The 16,864-nt window shown below is 42.6% G+C and overlaps 2 protein-coding genes across 2 annotated transcripts in view; both read right to left on the reverse strand.

Moving 5' to 3' along the window:
* Window positions 1–6,930, reverse strand: LOC136577701 (uncharacterized). Its single transcript, XM_066577618.1, has 3 exons — window positions 6,806–6,930; window positions 1,125–1,436; window positions 1–830 (listed from the first exon to the last, which is right to left on the reverse strand). The coding sequence occupies exons 1-3, from the start codon at window positions 6,894–6,896 to the stop codon at window positions 472–474; spliced, it is 762 nt and encodes a 253-aa protein (XP_066433715.1). The 5' UTR covers window positions 6,897–6,930; the 3' UTR covers window positions 1–471.
* Window positions 6,920–16,864, reverse strand: part of LOC136578036 (uncharacterized) — a 24,586-nt gene continuing 14,641 nt past the window's right edge. The window contains exons 5-6 of the mRNA XM_066577944.1: window positions 7,054–7,165; window positions 6,920–6,938 (exon numbers count right to left, since the gene is read on the reverse strand). Coding sequence (XP_066434041.1) covers window positions 6,920–6,938; window positions 7,054–7,165 — 131 coding nt within the window. The remainder of the gene's footprint in view (window positions 6,939–7,053; window positions 7,166–16,864) is intronic.

A 16,864-nucleotide genomic window follows, 5' to 3' on the forward strand; every position in this document is an offset into this window, starting at 1 on the left:
CATTGATTATGTCATAAATAGGAAAAGCTAATGGGTCCCAACTCCATTATTCAATTCTATGCGCAAAAGAATTAGCGTCCAAATTTTACGTACATAATCTAAATCTCTCAATTCCCAATGTCATAGAAACATGAAATTTGGCACAAGCATTGATTGTGTCATAAATATGAAAAGTTAATGGGTCCCAACTCGATTATTCAATTCTAAGCGCAAAAGAATTAATGTCAAAATTTTATGTACGTAATCTAATTCTCTCAATTCCTGATGTCATTTTATATAAAGGAAACGTCGCATGGTTGCCTCCACGTGGTCTTTCCTGGGTAACGCAGAGAACTATGCAAAATGGTGAACATATGTTTTTCCTCAGTATCTCTAAAGTAACCACGACTTCATAAGATTTTCCGTGTGAACACCAGATAAACACCAGTACCAAATTAACTTGGGCGAAGCCGGGTATATCAGCTAGTATTTCTATAAAAGTCCACACAGATAAGTTACTTGCAGCCTCTCTGTACGTTTCTCTATGGGTCTTTCCAGGGCGGGATGCTCCACCAGACACTTATATTGTGTCCCTTGATGTATCCCCAGTATTGGGATGATGGTCAGACGGGCTTTACAGCTGTAGGTGTTATCGGCCGCTCTCTTGGACTTCACACTCTGGTAAGCAGCAGGGTCAATCTCTTCATATTTGTGGTATCCAGTACGTCTCCACCAAGTAACATCAATTTCATCCGGGAAGTACCCTGAGATATTACACTTCAGGACGGCCGGGATGCCATGAACAACAGGGGAAATCTGAATCTCTGTTACACTTGGAGTCCATCTGTAATCTACAGAATAGGATGGAGAAATGCTTTGTAATTTGAAACCAACTTTACCAAAGAAAAAACATAAATATCACACAGGTATGTAGTGTAAGTAACATGTCAAGATGTGATGTGTAACGGCAGCTCATATTTCATAGAAATGGATGTGTTTAGCACAGGGATATAATATATGTAAACTGAAATGTTGCAGCCAAACCAGAGCTCTGGTCTTCAGGAGTAAGTCTCTTGTTTTTTTACTGTGCTCTCCATATATAACAGTATTAGGGGTCAGCGAGGAGGTAATATCCCACTCCTCACCTGAATCTCTGATAGACAGGTCCCTGGATTCTGGTTTCTCCATAGATTCATGTTCCCAGGTCACTCGTACTGTGAATTCTGGATCCTTATGGCGATTCTCAGGGATTCGGATCTCACTAGAGATGCTATAGGTTCTGTCAGGATTATCGGCCAATGATTTAGTGGATAATATTACTTCCTTTGTTCTCCCCACTTGGCACATCCATGTAATCTTGATGCTTTTAGGATAAAAGTTCTCTAAGTTCAGCAAATACTTCATCTCTCCGGGAATACACAGACTTCTCATCACTGGCTGTGACAGCCTGGGCTTTACTGAAATATGAAGGACAGAATGAGGTGAACATTTCCACATGTCATAGCACTCTTCATCCAGACTAAATAACTACACCTCGTGTCTACTCATTGAACATTAACAACTGGCCACATTTTACAGTTTATTTTAAAGGGATTGTCCCAGAATTTCAACTAATCCCTGTGAAGATTTCCATGCTGCCACCTGTGGTTCTATTGGTTTCCAGGAGCACACCTTCAAAGGTGTGGAATAATTGTGCTGGCTGGGTGTGGATTTCTCTTGCCAGCTAAACTCTACTGGTCTGCTGCACATATATACCAGTTCCTCTGCATAAGGAAGCTGGTATCCCTTCTCTCTGAACTAAGTGTTATGTATGTTAGTCTGTAGTGTTTCTCTCACCTTCCCTGAGGATGGTCTGGACACCTGTTGTCTCTGTCAGCATCTTATGCGAACCTCCTTCTCCCTTCTCCTGTTACACGTGGACCCTCTAGACATCTAATGTCTCGTATGGTCAAATGGGTGATTCCTGACATGGTTCCCTGTATGTCAGCAGTGTTTGAATTTCTTTCCCCTTGGTATGAGGACACTTGGTCTAGCTGTGGTTTGATATCTGTATGCATGAGAGTTCTGAGTGGAGTCCAGTTCTGTGGTATAAACAGCGATTTGTTTTGTATGTCTGTGTAGGTGGCCGGACATTTGGTGTGTACAGTCCTGTTCTGGGTTGCATGCAATTCCTGGTGTGAACTGTGTCCTGTCCTGCTACTTAACTTTTACCATCTCTGAGTGGGTTAGGTCCATAGGTTTCAGTGTGGGGCTGTCCTTACTGGGACAATCGCCCTGCTTGCAGGCAAGTTTCCTGGGGTAGTTTTCTTGTTAGAGAAAGGACCCGCGAGACAACAAACACCCATGATGTGGGCTTGCGGGCTTAAGTGTGTTGGCCAATTCACAAACTAATACCTTGTACTTCTATAGCAATTCCATCTGGTTATGTGTGCAGGTATGGTTAGATTCATGGTTTGAGCATGGAAGGAAGGATAGAACAATCCCTTATTCAAAGTACAGCGTTAGTGTACTTGGCTTTTTTCAGTAGTCCCACATAGATGAATGGAGTGGTATACTCACCTGCTGGCTCAATTCATAAAGGGGGACACAAGACCTGATTTATGTCAGCAGTGGGGCTTCAAGTGGTCAGACCCCTACCAATAAGACACTTATGCCCAATCTAGTGGAACAGGGATAAGATGAAATCTTGGGACAACCCATTAAAGGTTATCTGATAGTATCAGGCATACATAGCACCACACAGACAATGTAATTAGGTAGAAAGATAAAAATAGCATTCATAATCTGTGTTTTTTGAACTATCTGGCCATTACAGTTAATTTGGAGGGGAAGTGCTGAAAGATTTCCTTTAACAAACTAACATTTTCTGATGTTATATGTATCCCCAGATATAGCCATTAAAATATGCAAGTACTGTATATACTCAAGTACAAGCCTAGTTTTTCAGCACATTTTTTTTGTGCTGAAAAGCCCCCCCTCGGCTTGTACTCGAGTCAGGGGAGGCTTAAAAAAAAACCTCTGTCTCCGGCAGCGGGGCGGCAGGTTGCTTGAATTCTCTCCGCTGTCATCCCCCGCTGTCATTCCCCTCCATCCTCTTTGCTCGGCTCTGTCATCCCGCGCCGTCAGCGCTTTGTAAGTAAGAACTGTGATTGGATCAAGCATCAGCCAATCACAGCCGGTGCTTGATCATTCACAGCCAATCAAGCTGCTTTAGAATTTCCCCTGCTGTCATTTCTTTGCTCGGCTTTCAAATCCCCTGCCGTCAGTGCTGTGTAAGTAAGCGCTGTGATTGGATCAAGCGCCAGGTGTGATTGGCTGGCGCTTAATCCAATCTCAGCGCTTACTTACACAACATTGACAGAGATGACAGAGCCGAACAGAGAGGATGGCGGGGGATGACAGCATGGAGAATTCAAGCAGCTTGTTGCACAGATAAGCTTGTCGGCTTATACTTGAGTCAATAAGTTTTCCCAGTTTTTTGTAGTGAAACTTATTGTCTCGGCTTATACTCGGGTCGGCTAATACTCGAGTATATACGGTAATCACAGAAAGAACAAACCCTCATATGGGTAGGTCGAGGCAGAAGTTAAAATATTCAGCCCTCATATCACAGAGATGCAACACAAAAAAAACTAAGTGTGATTGTTCTTAGGGAGAGAAACCAAGGAATCCTGTAGATATGATACCTTTTAAAGTCTAACAAAAATACATGATGTTAGAGCGAGCTTTCGGGGATATCTCACCTCATTTGTCAGGCTATTGAATGAAACTAGTTTGGATTGCACATAGTTATAACATACAGATGCAGAGGGGAGGAGAACACATTCCTTCTGATCTAAATAAATGTTCACACACAGAAATTTGAGACTGTTTTGCACTCAAAACTTAAAACAGATAAACAGAGTGGAGACGTACATTGTTTACAACCAGCTACTTGCAGGACATCACAGACCTACTGAACAAACTGTCAACCATAGATCCCCTCACAGATGATGCAATCCTGGCCACTATGGATGTGGAGTCCTTATACTCCAACATCCCACATAAGGAGGGACTGACCGACTGCCAGGCGCACCTTGAGGCCAATGGGGTTGCCTCTGGATCTGTGTTACAACTCACTAGATTCATCTGCACACACAACTATTTCTCCTTTGACAAAGAGATATTCCTGCAACTTACAGGGACCATTATGGTTAGTAAAATGGCACCACAATATGCCAACCTTTTCATGGCAAAACTGGAGAGTGACTTTTTGGCCTCCTGCCCCAACAAACTAGTGGCCTACTTCCGCTACATTGATGACATCATAATCATCTGGACCAACACCAAACAAGAGCTAATAGAATTCCATGATAGATTCAATGCATTCCACCCCACCATAAACATGACATTAAGCTACTCGTATACAGAAATCAACTTTTTGGACACCACCATAAAAATTTCAAACAACTCAATACAGACATCCCTATACTGGAAACCAATTGATCGGCCCACAAACCTCATATGGGACAGTTACCATCCTAAACACATCAAAAAGTCCATTGTCTACAGCCAGGCCATCAGATACAGCCAGATCTGCTCCAACCCTACAGACAGAGAAGAACATTTACACAATCTCAAAAAGACATTTTTAAATCAGGGCTACCATCCCACCTTAATTGATGACCAAATCACCAGAGCCACCAGGATACCCAGAAATCACCAGAGCCACCAGGATACTCAGAAATCAACTACTCCAATATGAAGAGAAAGAAAAAAAATGGATGTATACATCTAGTGACCTACAACTCACAGCTAGAGATACTAAGGAAGACTGCAAAGAAACTCCATCATACCTACACAAGGGTGACCATCTGAACATCATATTCCCAGACCCTCCCCTCCTATGTTACAGGCAAGCTCCTAATTTGAGAAACTGTATTATCAGGAGTGCATTGTTCTCTGACACAGAAAAAGGAACTTAGCCTTGTAAGGTAAGGACCTGCTCACATGTACTGACTGCGGACGGGATATAGATCTCAAACACAGCCAGGATGAGATCTCATTGCTACTCAGTTACAGAGGGAAATACTGAACTACCTGTGGCAAAACATTTTTGTGGTCAGGGACCCAGCATAGAGCAGATGAGAGTTATTATACTGAAGAGCAATTTCAAGTTGCAGCATCACAAAAGAATTTAGGAGTTTATACTTATAGTCATGTTTGATACCCTCAAGAATGGAATGAACCTCAACCCGAGATTCTCGCATAAGTGGAAAATATGAAAGGTTTGAAGGAGGTCCTCCTCCGAATTAAAATTTTTTTTTTTCTCTTTTTTTGTTTTTGTTTTTTCCTTTAAAACTTCATAAAAAACAGAACTTGATTTGTAATAATGTTGCCATCCTGTTTTGCCAACTAGAAAACAACAAGTTCGGATACGGCTTTAAAGAATGACAAGTTGGTTGATACAACACAATTTATTAATAAAATGAATAAATGATTATGATAAAACAATGACATAAAAATAGGTAATGTTGCATAAAAGTTTACAATGATTCTCTATAGGTAAAATACATATAGGAAGTGATAAGACATAAACACACTTTACAATACAAAAGACTTATAGACATACTTACAACCTTAAACACTTCTGCCTGGAGTTCATCTTTTCACTGGAGAAGCCGCAGTGAAGAGCAGACAGGTTTCATGGACCAACACTGTAAGAGATGGTCTTCACCTTACAGGTACAACATGCTTCTAATGCATTACGATTTGTATCCTATTTTATACACTGTAACTTGCTGAGTCATAGGCCATATTCTCCAAGCTTTACAACCAAGATGTTATCAGTCTGAGACCCCCCACCATCTTAAGTAGCCAGCTTGATTGATCAAAGGTTCAGAATCAACAACTCAATTCCCTAGACAATGCTGATGGAATCACAGGATTAACAAGACAACAGATTCCTGGCCATACAATGTATATGGACAGAGCTCAAACAAACATATACAAACAGAATTATAGTTAATGCAATTAGCATTGTTCTGTATAACTAAAACCAATATACATGTTAGACCTCTATCTTATGCAAAGAATTAACAAGTCGCATACACATTTCACAGTTACATCAAAGCTTCCTACACCAAGCAGGTTTAAGGTCCACAGGAGTGTTCATAGCATTTCACATTTAAGATAAAAAAATCGAGGATAAAGGAACATAAATAGCCATTTATATAGGCCTGCATTGGAGGGCTACAAATAGGCAATTATATTTGCACCACACATCCACTAGGTGGTGCTGCATCTCCTTCCATGTGCAGGTTGAAGGAGAGATAAGACACGCCACAAAACTGTCCTGAGCTCTGTGGACTGATTGTCTATTTGTTTGTTGTTTTAAGTTTTGAGTGCAAAACAGTCTCAAATTTCTGTGTGTGAACATTTATTTAGATCAGGAGGAATGTGTTCTCCTCCCCTCTTGCATCTGTATGTTATAATTGTGTGCCATCCAAACTAGTTTCATTCATTAGCCTGACGAAGGGGGTGAGATATCCCCGAAAGCTTGCTTGCTGTAATATCATGTATTTTTGTTAGTCATTAAAAGGTATATCTACAAGATGACTTGGTTTCTCTCACTGAGAACAATCACACTTTGCTCTACTGGCTAACACCGGACCAAACTTTTTTTTATTAAAAAAAAAAAACAAAGAACCCAACAATCAGCTGGCCATGGTCACAGTAGATTATCCTCTCTGCAGCTAATTGTACAGAAAAGTGTCTACACCCATTCATATGTTAGATCGCATATATGCCTTTTTAGTTTATATATTATAAATTCGGGATATCTTACCATAAATGGTCTTACAGTAAAACATCTTCTCATCATTTTGCTGATTGCTGACACCTCTACAGATGAAGGTCACATCTTTGTGTCTTTCCATACGTGGTATGAAGCTCAGTGATGTTACGTACTGATGTCCCTCCTGGTGTGATTTGATCACATAAGAGCTATTCAGTAAACTCTTTTCTTCCTTTTCATTTCTTCTTATCTGAGACGTCTGGATTACCTGATCCTGTCCAGCTCTTCTTATCAGCCACGTCACACGCAAGTCCTTGAGGCAGTGGTCCACTGTGCAGTACAGGGTGGCTTCTTCTCCATGATTCAGCTTAGGAGGACCCTCAATATCTCTTATTATGAATGATGCATTAGCTGTAGAAACAGCATAAAATAATCAAACATTACATGTACAATAACATGAAGCAGCAGTATGGATTTCCATCTGATATATTGTCACATAGACTCATCAGAAGGTTCTCCAAATCTCTCACTGGTAAACAAAATAAACCTTTTTTTAGCATCGTAAATAGAGATGAGCGAGTATACTCTCTAAGGCACATTACTCGAGCGAGTAGTGCCTTAGCCGAATATCTCCCCGCTTGTCTTTAAAGATTCGGGGACCGGCGCCAGTGGCAGGTGAGTTGCGGCGGGGGGGAGAGAGGGAAAGAGAGATCTCCCCTCCGTTCCTCCCCGCTTTCCCCCGCCGCTCCCTGCCAGCCCCCGAATCTTTAGAGACGAGCGGGGAGATACTTGGCTAAGGCACTACTCACTCGAGTAATGTGCCTTAGCGAGTATACTCGCTCATCTCTAATCGTAAACAATAAAAAAACATTTTTCTAGACCAACTTTTCATGCTGCTTCCAAATATGCATTCAGTTTTCTCCTATCATGTTCAGTTTTTGAAATATGACCACCTATGATTTTTACTGATTTTATGTATATTTCCAAAGTGCACCACGAATGGAATCATTCCAAAGTGCACCTAAGTTACATATATCATGCACATTTATCATCAATTTGTAATCATATTCCAAACAAACCATTAAAATTGCTGTGAACATGATTTTCTTTTGTACACCTTGTCTGGATCATCCCCATACAACATCCAGCAGTAATCTCCCATCATGCTTTCATTCCAGAATCCTTGGCAGCGACTTTGCATCCGTTGAACATCTTGGTGAAACCGCTCACCTTGCTCTTTACACACTGCTCCCAACTTTTCGGGAAAAAAGTTGAGATGGGAATCCAAAAAATAACAATGACATCTCAAATTTCTGTGTGAACATTTATACATTTATTTAGATGTGCCCCACCCCCCTTCCCTCTGTATGTTGTAATTGTGCTATCCAAACCAATTTGATTTAGTCTGATGAAGGGTCGATAAGAAAGAACCCGAAAGCTCGCTATAACATCATGTATTTTTGTAAGCCACTAAATTGTATCATATCTACAAGATTACTTGGTTTTTCTTACTGAGAACAATCACACTCAGATGAACTGATGTGCAATTGGTACACATGGTTTTTGATTCCCATTATGTAACAGAACAGCTTCCAAGCGTCACTTAGATGAGTCAATGAACAGACACCAGTCAGAATCTGTGTGTAATTGTGCTAAATTTTAAAAAAGTCCATTAATATCGTGGCAATAACACAATGGCCCATCGACAGTAAAAAAATGAAGCGAAGTCATGGTTACGTTTTCGATAGTGCCACACTTTAGCATTTTTTGCAAACAGGTGTTTCTGCTTAAGTCTTGATGCCAAAAGCTCTGTGTTATCTTTTGAGAGATAAGTCCCTAATCAAATCATTCAGCTCTTGCTAGAGGAATGGTTTCTGGCTCTTTTTCAACACCAGCGCTGTAGTCTAAAACTGCAGGATCTTTACCAGCAGTGGCATGCATATCAAATTCAGTTTCTTCCTTAATGGAAACCAATCCATTAACTGGAGGTACTGGAATTGGCAGTGAGGCATCATGAGGAACTGGTATAATGGCTGAATCCAAATTTGAATAAATGATATTTTATGTCTATTTTTTGCAGAAAAGCCAAATGTAGTAATGCTGCAAAACTAGCAATCCTTGTCATGATCCTTTGGCTCCCACCATATCATGGGCATCGCAAATGGAAGTGAAGCCTTCCAAACATGAAGCCAATCACGCAATCCACTAGAACATGCTGAGCAGATAACATGCAGAGCCCATGATTTATCCTGATCACCCACTGCACATCCCAAGGATGATGTGTAGATTTTTGAAAAACTTGCTGCAATTTTACAACACTGTCCTAAAGCTGTAAATAAATCACAGACATAGTTATACGTGTTTGGGTGATTTTTTGCATTTTCTAGGCATGCCAACAAATACATTTATGGCAAATGAAATCAATTCTGAAATGGTAAATAATACTGATTACATAGCACTCATATTACAACCAATACTGAAACATCATGCATCTCATCACAGAAACTAGACGTGCTACAAAAAACTGAAAACAGATTTGAAATCGACATGCAAAATCTATCTGGTCCGCCTGAAACCAACTCAGATGAAAAAAGTTTGTTGATTAGTGTGATCAACATCATATTTTTCCAAAGTAGATTTTGCCCGTATGAACAAAGGGCTCATTTACATGGGGTTGTGCAATTTCTGTGAAAAGGTACAGATTTCACTGCGCGTGTATCATAGAATCATAGAATGGTAGCGTTGGAAGGGACCTCCAGGGTCATCTGGTCCAACCCCCTGCTCAATGCAGGATCACTAAATCATCATAGACAAATGTCTGTCCAGACTCTGTTTGTAAACTTCCATTGAAAGAGAACTCACCACCACCTGTGGCAACCTGTTCCACTCATTGATCACCCTCACTGTCAGAAAGTTTTTTCTAATATCTAATCTGTGACTTCTCCCTTTCAGTTTCATCCCATTGCTTCTACTCCTTCCTTGTGGAAATGAGAATAAAGCTGATCCCTCTGCACTGTTACAGCCCCTCAGATATTCATAGATCACTATTAAATCTCCTTTCAGCCTTCTTTTTTTAAAACAGTATTCCAGATGAGGTTGGACTAAGGAAGAGTTAAGGGGGATAATGACCTCGCGTGATCTAGACTCTATGCTTCTCTTAATACATCCCAGAATTGTGTTTGCCTTTTTTGCGGTTACATCACATTGTTGACTCATGTTCAGTCTATGATCTATTAGTATACCCAAGTCTATTTCACATGTGCTGCTGCTTAGCTCAATTTCTTCTTATTCTGTATGTGCTTTTTTAATTTTTCTTTCCCAGATGTAGGACTTTGCATTTCACCTTGTTAAATACCATTCTGTTAGTCACCGCCCACTGTTCAAGTTGGTCTAGATTTTTTTGAATACTTTATCTCTCTTCTCTAGTGTTAGCAATCCCTCATAGCTTTGTGTTGTCTGCAAATTTATTGTTTTCCCTTAATTCTCTTTTGTGTACAAAAGTATACAAAAAAGGATGTTACATGGATGTTACATGGGAGTATAAGGAAATACAGGTATGAACAACAAGACAACAACTAGAAGCAACAAACGAGACAGTCCATATGCAGCAGCATATCTCCATGGTCTGACAATTTGGGCCTGTGGAATCCAAAATTATAAAGAGTTCCCCTGAACAAACCTTCTCCCCAACCCGTCTGAGGTCATTTTGAGAGATGTAGAAGGGATTCTTATGACCTCTGAAAAATCATATTTCCATATGATTTTCAGTCATATTTCGGTGGGAGGCCATCAGATCAGGAATATAGGCCCGGCATATTTCTAGTCAGGATTTTATCTATTAATTTATATCAAGCATGAAAAATAAATTATGCCAAGGTAGGCAGATATGCCATTTGGGGGTGATGCTGAGCTTCTACTGCAAAATGTGTGGATGTGTTTTGTTCAGCTTGCCAGCCCGATTCTGAAAATATAATTCAGATCGGGTTGGGACCTTCATACATCTAATAGTTTTCATTAAAAAAATTTGTATTTAACTGATGTGCCTAAACATATGGGAAACTCAGTTGTAGATCAATGAGCTTCCTGAGACTTCATTACCAAGTGCATGGTCATTGTTTTGCCAACTGGAAAACAGAAAGTTCAGATATGGCTTTAAAGAAGGACAAGTGGGTTGATACAACATGATTTATTAATATAAATGATAATAAAACAAATTTACATAAATATAGGTGATATTGCATAAATGTTTTGTAAACAATTCTTAAACAACAGTTACATCAATACTTACATCACCAAAAGCCTTAAAGGGGTTGTCCCGTGAAATCAAGTGAGGTTATACACTTCTGTATGGCCATATTAATGCCCTTTGTAATATACATCGTGCATTAAATATGAGCCATACAGAAGTTATACACTTGCCTGCTCCGTTGCTGGCGTCCTCGTCACCATGGTGCCGTCTAACGCTGTCTTCTCCTTCCATTTAGACGCGCTTGCGCTGTGCGGTCTTCTGCTCTGTTCAATGGGGCTGCTCCGGCGTGCTCGCGCTGGAGAGCTGGTCTGCGCATGCGCAGAAGACCTTGGCGGCGCGAGCACGCCGGAGTGGCCCCATTGAACAGAGCAGAAGACCGCACAGTGCAAGCGCGTCTAATGGAAGGAGAAGACAGCGTTAGACGGCACCATGGAGACGAGGACGCTAGCACCGGAGGGGGTAAGTGTATAACTTCTGTATGGCTCATATTTAATGCACGATGTACATTACAAAGTGCATTAATATGGCCATACAGAAGTGTATAACCCCACTTGATTTCACGGGACAACCCCTTTAAGTATACTTAAATGCAACAGCAAAACGTAAGAGAGCAGGGGGACTCTTGGGAACTACACAATGAGAGGGGATTCCCCATCACAGGTCCAAAATGCTTCTAACTCCCCCAAACCCTCTCCAGTCTTTTATATTTTTTATGATTTATTGATTAGATATTTGCATCACAAATATCAATGGATGGAGTTGCTTGTTGGAAAAGGTCATAATCTGAAGTGACAATTAACCAGATCAGATAAACAAAACTGATTCTTAAAATAATGACAGCACCAAGCTCCAAGTATACATAAGGCTCTAGTTCAGTTTTAACGCTTTCCAATCCAATTTGTATTCTGGTTTTCCTAGAGGGCTTACTCTTTCTCTTCTGTTATACAACGGCGCTATATGCTGGCTAAAGCCAGTACTGCATGAGGTGTCATGTTGGATAGGCTCTGACAGCAGAGAGGCTGGCAATATACAGTAAGAGAACCCCGACGGATGTCTTCCAACATCGGAGCTGTACAGCCTTAATTTAGCGGGTTTAGCGGGTTTAACGCATTTGTCTCGGTTTCTTCAGAGTGGATGTTGGGATCAGGGTCGCAACTGTAGTTAAGAGTGGGTAGAGACTTAGTGTACGGCCTCCGGTGTTCGCCGACCCAGTAAGAAAGAACAGAAGAGGGGGCTATGTTCCCCTTAAATGGTGGGTTGGATGTTAGAGGACTGGCTCTCGCCCTACCTGACGGAAGTCGGCGCCGCGGACCCCACGTCTACAATGGCGCTTCTAATTTTGCGCCAGGGGTTCCATGTTTTTAGGTATCTATCGTGGGTACCATTGTGCCAGCTAGATAACTCTTCCAGATTCGATAAAAGATCCACTCTGTCCCTCCAAAAGGTCAGGGTGGGGTGCTCTTGCTTTTTTAACATAAGAGGGATGAGGGCTTTGGCTGAATCAAGCATGAATGCAATCAACCTATGTTTTAGGGGATGGAAGGCAGGCGTTGGCTTCCACAAGAGAACCACCTCAGGGGATAGGCTGAGATTCGGGGAGAGCATTTTCAGAACCCTCTCCACCCCGCTCCAAAAGGGGGCAAGGAGGGGGCAGCTCCACCATATATGTATGTATGAGCCCGGGGACGTCTCGCACCTCCAGCACCTGTCATGTGAAGTTAGTTTGTGATCGAATAACCATTGCGGGGTCCTGTACCATCTTGCCAGAAGCTTGTAATGCGACTCCTGGGAGGTGACACATAAAGAAAGGCCGAAGGCCGTTTTGAGTATAAGTTTAGTCTCTTCTTGGGTAAATGTAACTCGAAGTTCTCTCTCCCAGGAGGATAAGAAAGCTGGTTTCGAGTCACGGGGGGGGGGGGGGGAGATGAAATTATTTCGGAAATGTGAAATTTTCCTCGTAGTATTAGGTCCCGCTCTGATTGTAGTTTCGAAAGGAGTCAGAGGTCTAGTGGACCTGAACCGCATGAAGAAAATACTGAGCATTATTTCTATGTGTGCGGACACCAGAAAGGGGAGCGTCCGGTTGGGGAGGAGCTCTTTTAATATTACTGAGGGAGGTTTGTGGGCTAGATGGAGGGCATCTTGGATCTTTTTGTCTGCAAACAGATTCCAAATATGGGCCGAGCAGGGGTCTAGGGGTAGCTCCAAGACCTTATATAGAGCTCATAAGGGGGTGCAGGGGGAGGGCCCTGGGGCCAGAGTTTCCCTCAGGCTGTCCCATGTTTCCGCAGGCCCCCTCAGGAGCGGGTCGGCCCTTTTACCTATCAGGTTTTCTTGTCCGGGAACCAGAGATCTTCCTGGAGGGTGGGACCGTAAGAGGCCCTAGCCAGTGCCTGGACGAGGGGGTCTTTACTAGGATGGGAAAGTTCCGTCCCATAATTTAGTTGAGTGGCTTGGTAAAATTCCTGAATGCATGAGAGATCTATACCTCCTTCAGTGCGTCTCCTGACCAGAAGGCAGTAGGCCAGTGTTGGCCTCCTCCCGATCCATAAATATCTAGAGAAAATTGAGCGGAGAGTCTTGAAAAAATTGGCTGGGATAAATATTGGGAGCAGTCTAATTTTGTATTGTATAATGGGGATTACATAAGATTTTAGGATATTTTTCCTTCCCATCCAGGAGATGAAAGGAAATTCATATTGCCACAGAAGATTCTTGGTCTTGGTTATAAGTGGGGGAAAATTTGCTGTGCAAAGGTCTTCAGATTTCCTAGTGAGTCTTATTCCCAAGAAATCAATTCCAAAATCTGTCCATGAGAAGGGAGAGTTAGACTTCAGAGAGATATATCGAGATGCGGGGATTGATATGTTGAGTGCGGTGGATTTATCAAAATTGATTTTAAAGTTCGAGAGGGAGCCAAACTCCTCCAGGAGTAGAGTAAGTCTGGGAAGGCTATCCTCAGGTTTTGTGACCAGGAATACGATATCGTCCGCATACGCTGCGGACGAAAGAGTTTCTTTACCAATTTTTAATCCATGGATTAGAGGGTCATTTCTGACCCTTTGGAGGAAGGGTTCCAATGCCAATACAAAGAGAATAGGTGATAGGGGGCAACCCTGGCGGGTGCCATTATTTATATTAAATGCCGGGGAGAGGGCGTTGTTAACTTTTAATCTTGTGTGGGGCATGGCGTACAGGGAGAGAATTGCCCTGACAAAATCTGAGGGGATGTTGAATTGCAGAAGGACTCTCTCCATGTACAGCCAATTGACGCGATCGAACGCTTTTACAGCGTCGGTACTTAGGAAGGCTAAAGGAATGTTGTGGGTTTGGGCGTATTTTGCTGCATGCAAGAGTCTCAGGCAATTATCTTTAGCATTCCTCCCTTTGATAAAGCCCGTTTGTTCTGGATTAATTATTTTAGTGACATATTTTTCAAGCCTTTTGGTGAGCAGTTTCGCCCATAGTTTCATGTCGAAATTAATTAAAGAAATTGGCCGGTAGCTTCCACAGTGTTCTGGGTCTTTGTTTTCTTTGTGGACTAAGGTTATATGAGCTTCTTGTGCTTGTTTTGTCAGGTTATCACCCTGTAGAAGGGAATTAAAGAGTCGGGCTAAATGTGGGGCTAAGGTGGCTCTGAAAGATTTATAATAAATTAGCGGAAGGCCTTCCGGGCCGGGGCTTTTCCCTGCTGGGGAGGAGGAGAGAAGGTCCTCTACCTCCTGGATGGTAACGGGGGTCAAAAGGTCGGGCGCTGCGTCGTTCGGTATTTTGGGTAGGTTCAGGTCTTTTAGAAAGGAGTCAATCTGGGACGTGGCGTAGGCTCTGGTCTCCCGGGTAAGTGGTTCGCTGAGGTTGTAAAGGCGGGAATAGAATTTTTAAAATTCTAGAGCTATTTCCTCTGTCGAGGAGACCTGAGAGCCTTCATGGGTTTTGATAGATTTAATGTAGTTGCGGGAATGAACTTTTTTGATAAGGGATGAGGTGAACTTGCTCCCCCTGTTGCCCTGAGCATAGACCGTGTGTTTGAGATAGAGGTGTTTTTTGTTGAACTTCGTTTCAAGTTTAAATTCCTTTCGGAGCGAAGTTAATTTGTCCTGTGTTAACTTGATTTCTGAGCTTTTTGCTACTTGTTCAAGTTTAGCAATTTGCGAAAGCTTATCATCTATCTCTTTTTGTTGTGCTTTTTTCGTTCTAGTGCCCAGGGCAATCAGGAGTCCCCTGATATAAGCCTTATGGGCTTCCCAGACTATCGGGAATTGATGTTCTTCAGATGTATTAATTTGGAAGTATTCTTCCAGGGAGTTATTCAATTGTGTTCTATCTCGCTCTAAGTCGAGCAAGGAGGGGTTTAGTTTCCAGCGCTATTCTCGCCGAGAGGTGTTAGGTAAATTTAGGTAAATATGTACCGGCGCGTGGTCTGAGATAAGAATCGAATCAATCCTTGCCCGAAATGAAGCTTGTAAAAGAGAGGAGGAAGTGAAAATATAATCAAGGCAATGGTAGGATGCATGGACTGGGGAGAAAAAGGTATAATCTTTCGAGGAGGGGTTCATAAACCTCCATACATCCACCACCCTGACTTCTGAGAAGGTGCGAATGAGTCTTTTCAATTTCCTCTGGGAGATCTGAGACCTCCCAGTGGAAGAGTCTAATAATGGGCATAAAGCAAGATTTAGGTCACCTCCCAGGAGGATGGGGCCCGAGGCAAAATGCTTGAGAATCTCTAATTGTTTAATTAACCAAGGTACTTGGTCCGTATTTGGCACGTACAAGTTAGCAAGGGTCATTCTGACATGGTTGAGGGAGCCTCTTAAGAATAGAACCCGGCCTTCCTCGTCTGAATGCTTGGCTTCGCATGTAAAGGGTAAGGTGCTGTGTAGGAGGATTGAGACTCCCTTCGAGGCCGAAGTAGGGTGGGTACTGTGGAAACCCTGCGTATATTGCCTACCTGGTAGGGACAGGCACTTATTTCCCCTGAAGTGGGTCTCCTGCAAGAAAACAATCTTTGAACCATACCTCTTTAGAAGTAATGCGATATGGTGCCTTTTAGAGGGTGAGTTGATCCCCTTAACATTGAATGAGGTAATGCGCAGAGGGGAGTCCACGACGGCGGAGTCCGGCAGGCAGGCTGGGCGGCTCGCAGAGAGTGGAGAGCGAGGGAAAGAAAAGAGAGTTAGACAATGGAATTGCGTGTTGGTTTAGAGGCAATCAGGCCCGCTCTTATGGGAATGGGAAGGAGAGGGAAATCAGGGGAGGAGGGGGAGAGAGGGAGGGGAAGGAAAAGTGGGCACAAAAGGAAGGTAAGGGGACTATGGACACTTACACGTAAACAAAACAGTTAAGCAATTGCAAATGAGAATACGGTTAGGGAGAGGTCCAAAATCGGGACCTCACGCTTAGGTGGGGGCTAGTTGTCTGAACTACGAGAAGTCGGAGGACAGACAACCGAAGGTACAGCCTGGTCAGTCAGGCGCCCACAAGGTCTTAAAGATGTGCGACATAAACTATATGGACAATAACAGCACACTAAGAACATGAAAACAACGCTGCAAGGTTGCATAAAATTAACGCAGGTAGATTTGCGGATGTTGAGGGTTTAGGACAGTTTAGGCCATTGAGAGTCCAGTACTAGCTCGGAGAGGAGAACAGCCACCTCCTCCGAGGTGTTACTTCTTTTCTGGGGAATACTCCAGAATGGGCTAACGGGGACCGAAGTCCAGCACAAAGAGCACTAACATGGAGCGGCTCAGGGGGCAGGGGCGCTCCCCTCAGGTGTCCACATTGTAGAGGGGTTCTTTGGTTTTTTTCTTTTTTCCCCTAGGGGATTTCAGGCTGCCAGCCTGCTGCCAGGACTCCGG

Source organism: Eleutherodactylus coqui, chromosome 8 (genome assembly GCF_035609145.1).
Source record: "Eleutherodactylus coqui strain aEleCoq1 chromosome 8, aEleCoq1.hap1, whole genome shotgun sequence".
Classification (NCBI taxonomy): domain Eukaryota; kingdom Metazoa; phylum Chordata; class Amphibia; order Anura; family Eleutherodactylidae; genus Eleutherodactylus; species Eleutherodactylus coqui.

Bases quoted from the DNA above. Each gene is read 5' to 3' on its own strand.
- LOC136577701 (XM_066577618.1), bottom strand. From the start codon at position 6,896: ATGGAAAGACACAAAGATGTGACCTTCATCTGTAGAGGTGTCAGCAAT. The intron at 1,437-6,805 runs GTAAGATATCCC...TTCATATTTCAG, and splicing joins TTACTGTAAGACCATTTATG to TAAAGCCCAGGCTGTCACAG. The intron at 831-1,124 runs GTGAGGAGTGGG...CCTATTCTGTAG, and splicing joins CCTGTCTATCAGAGATTCAG to ATTACAGATGGACTCCAAGT.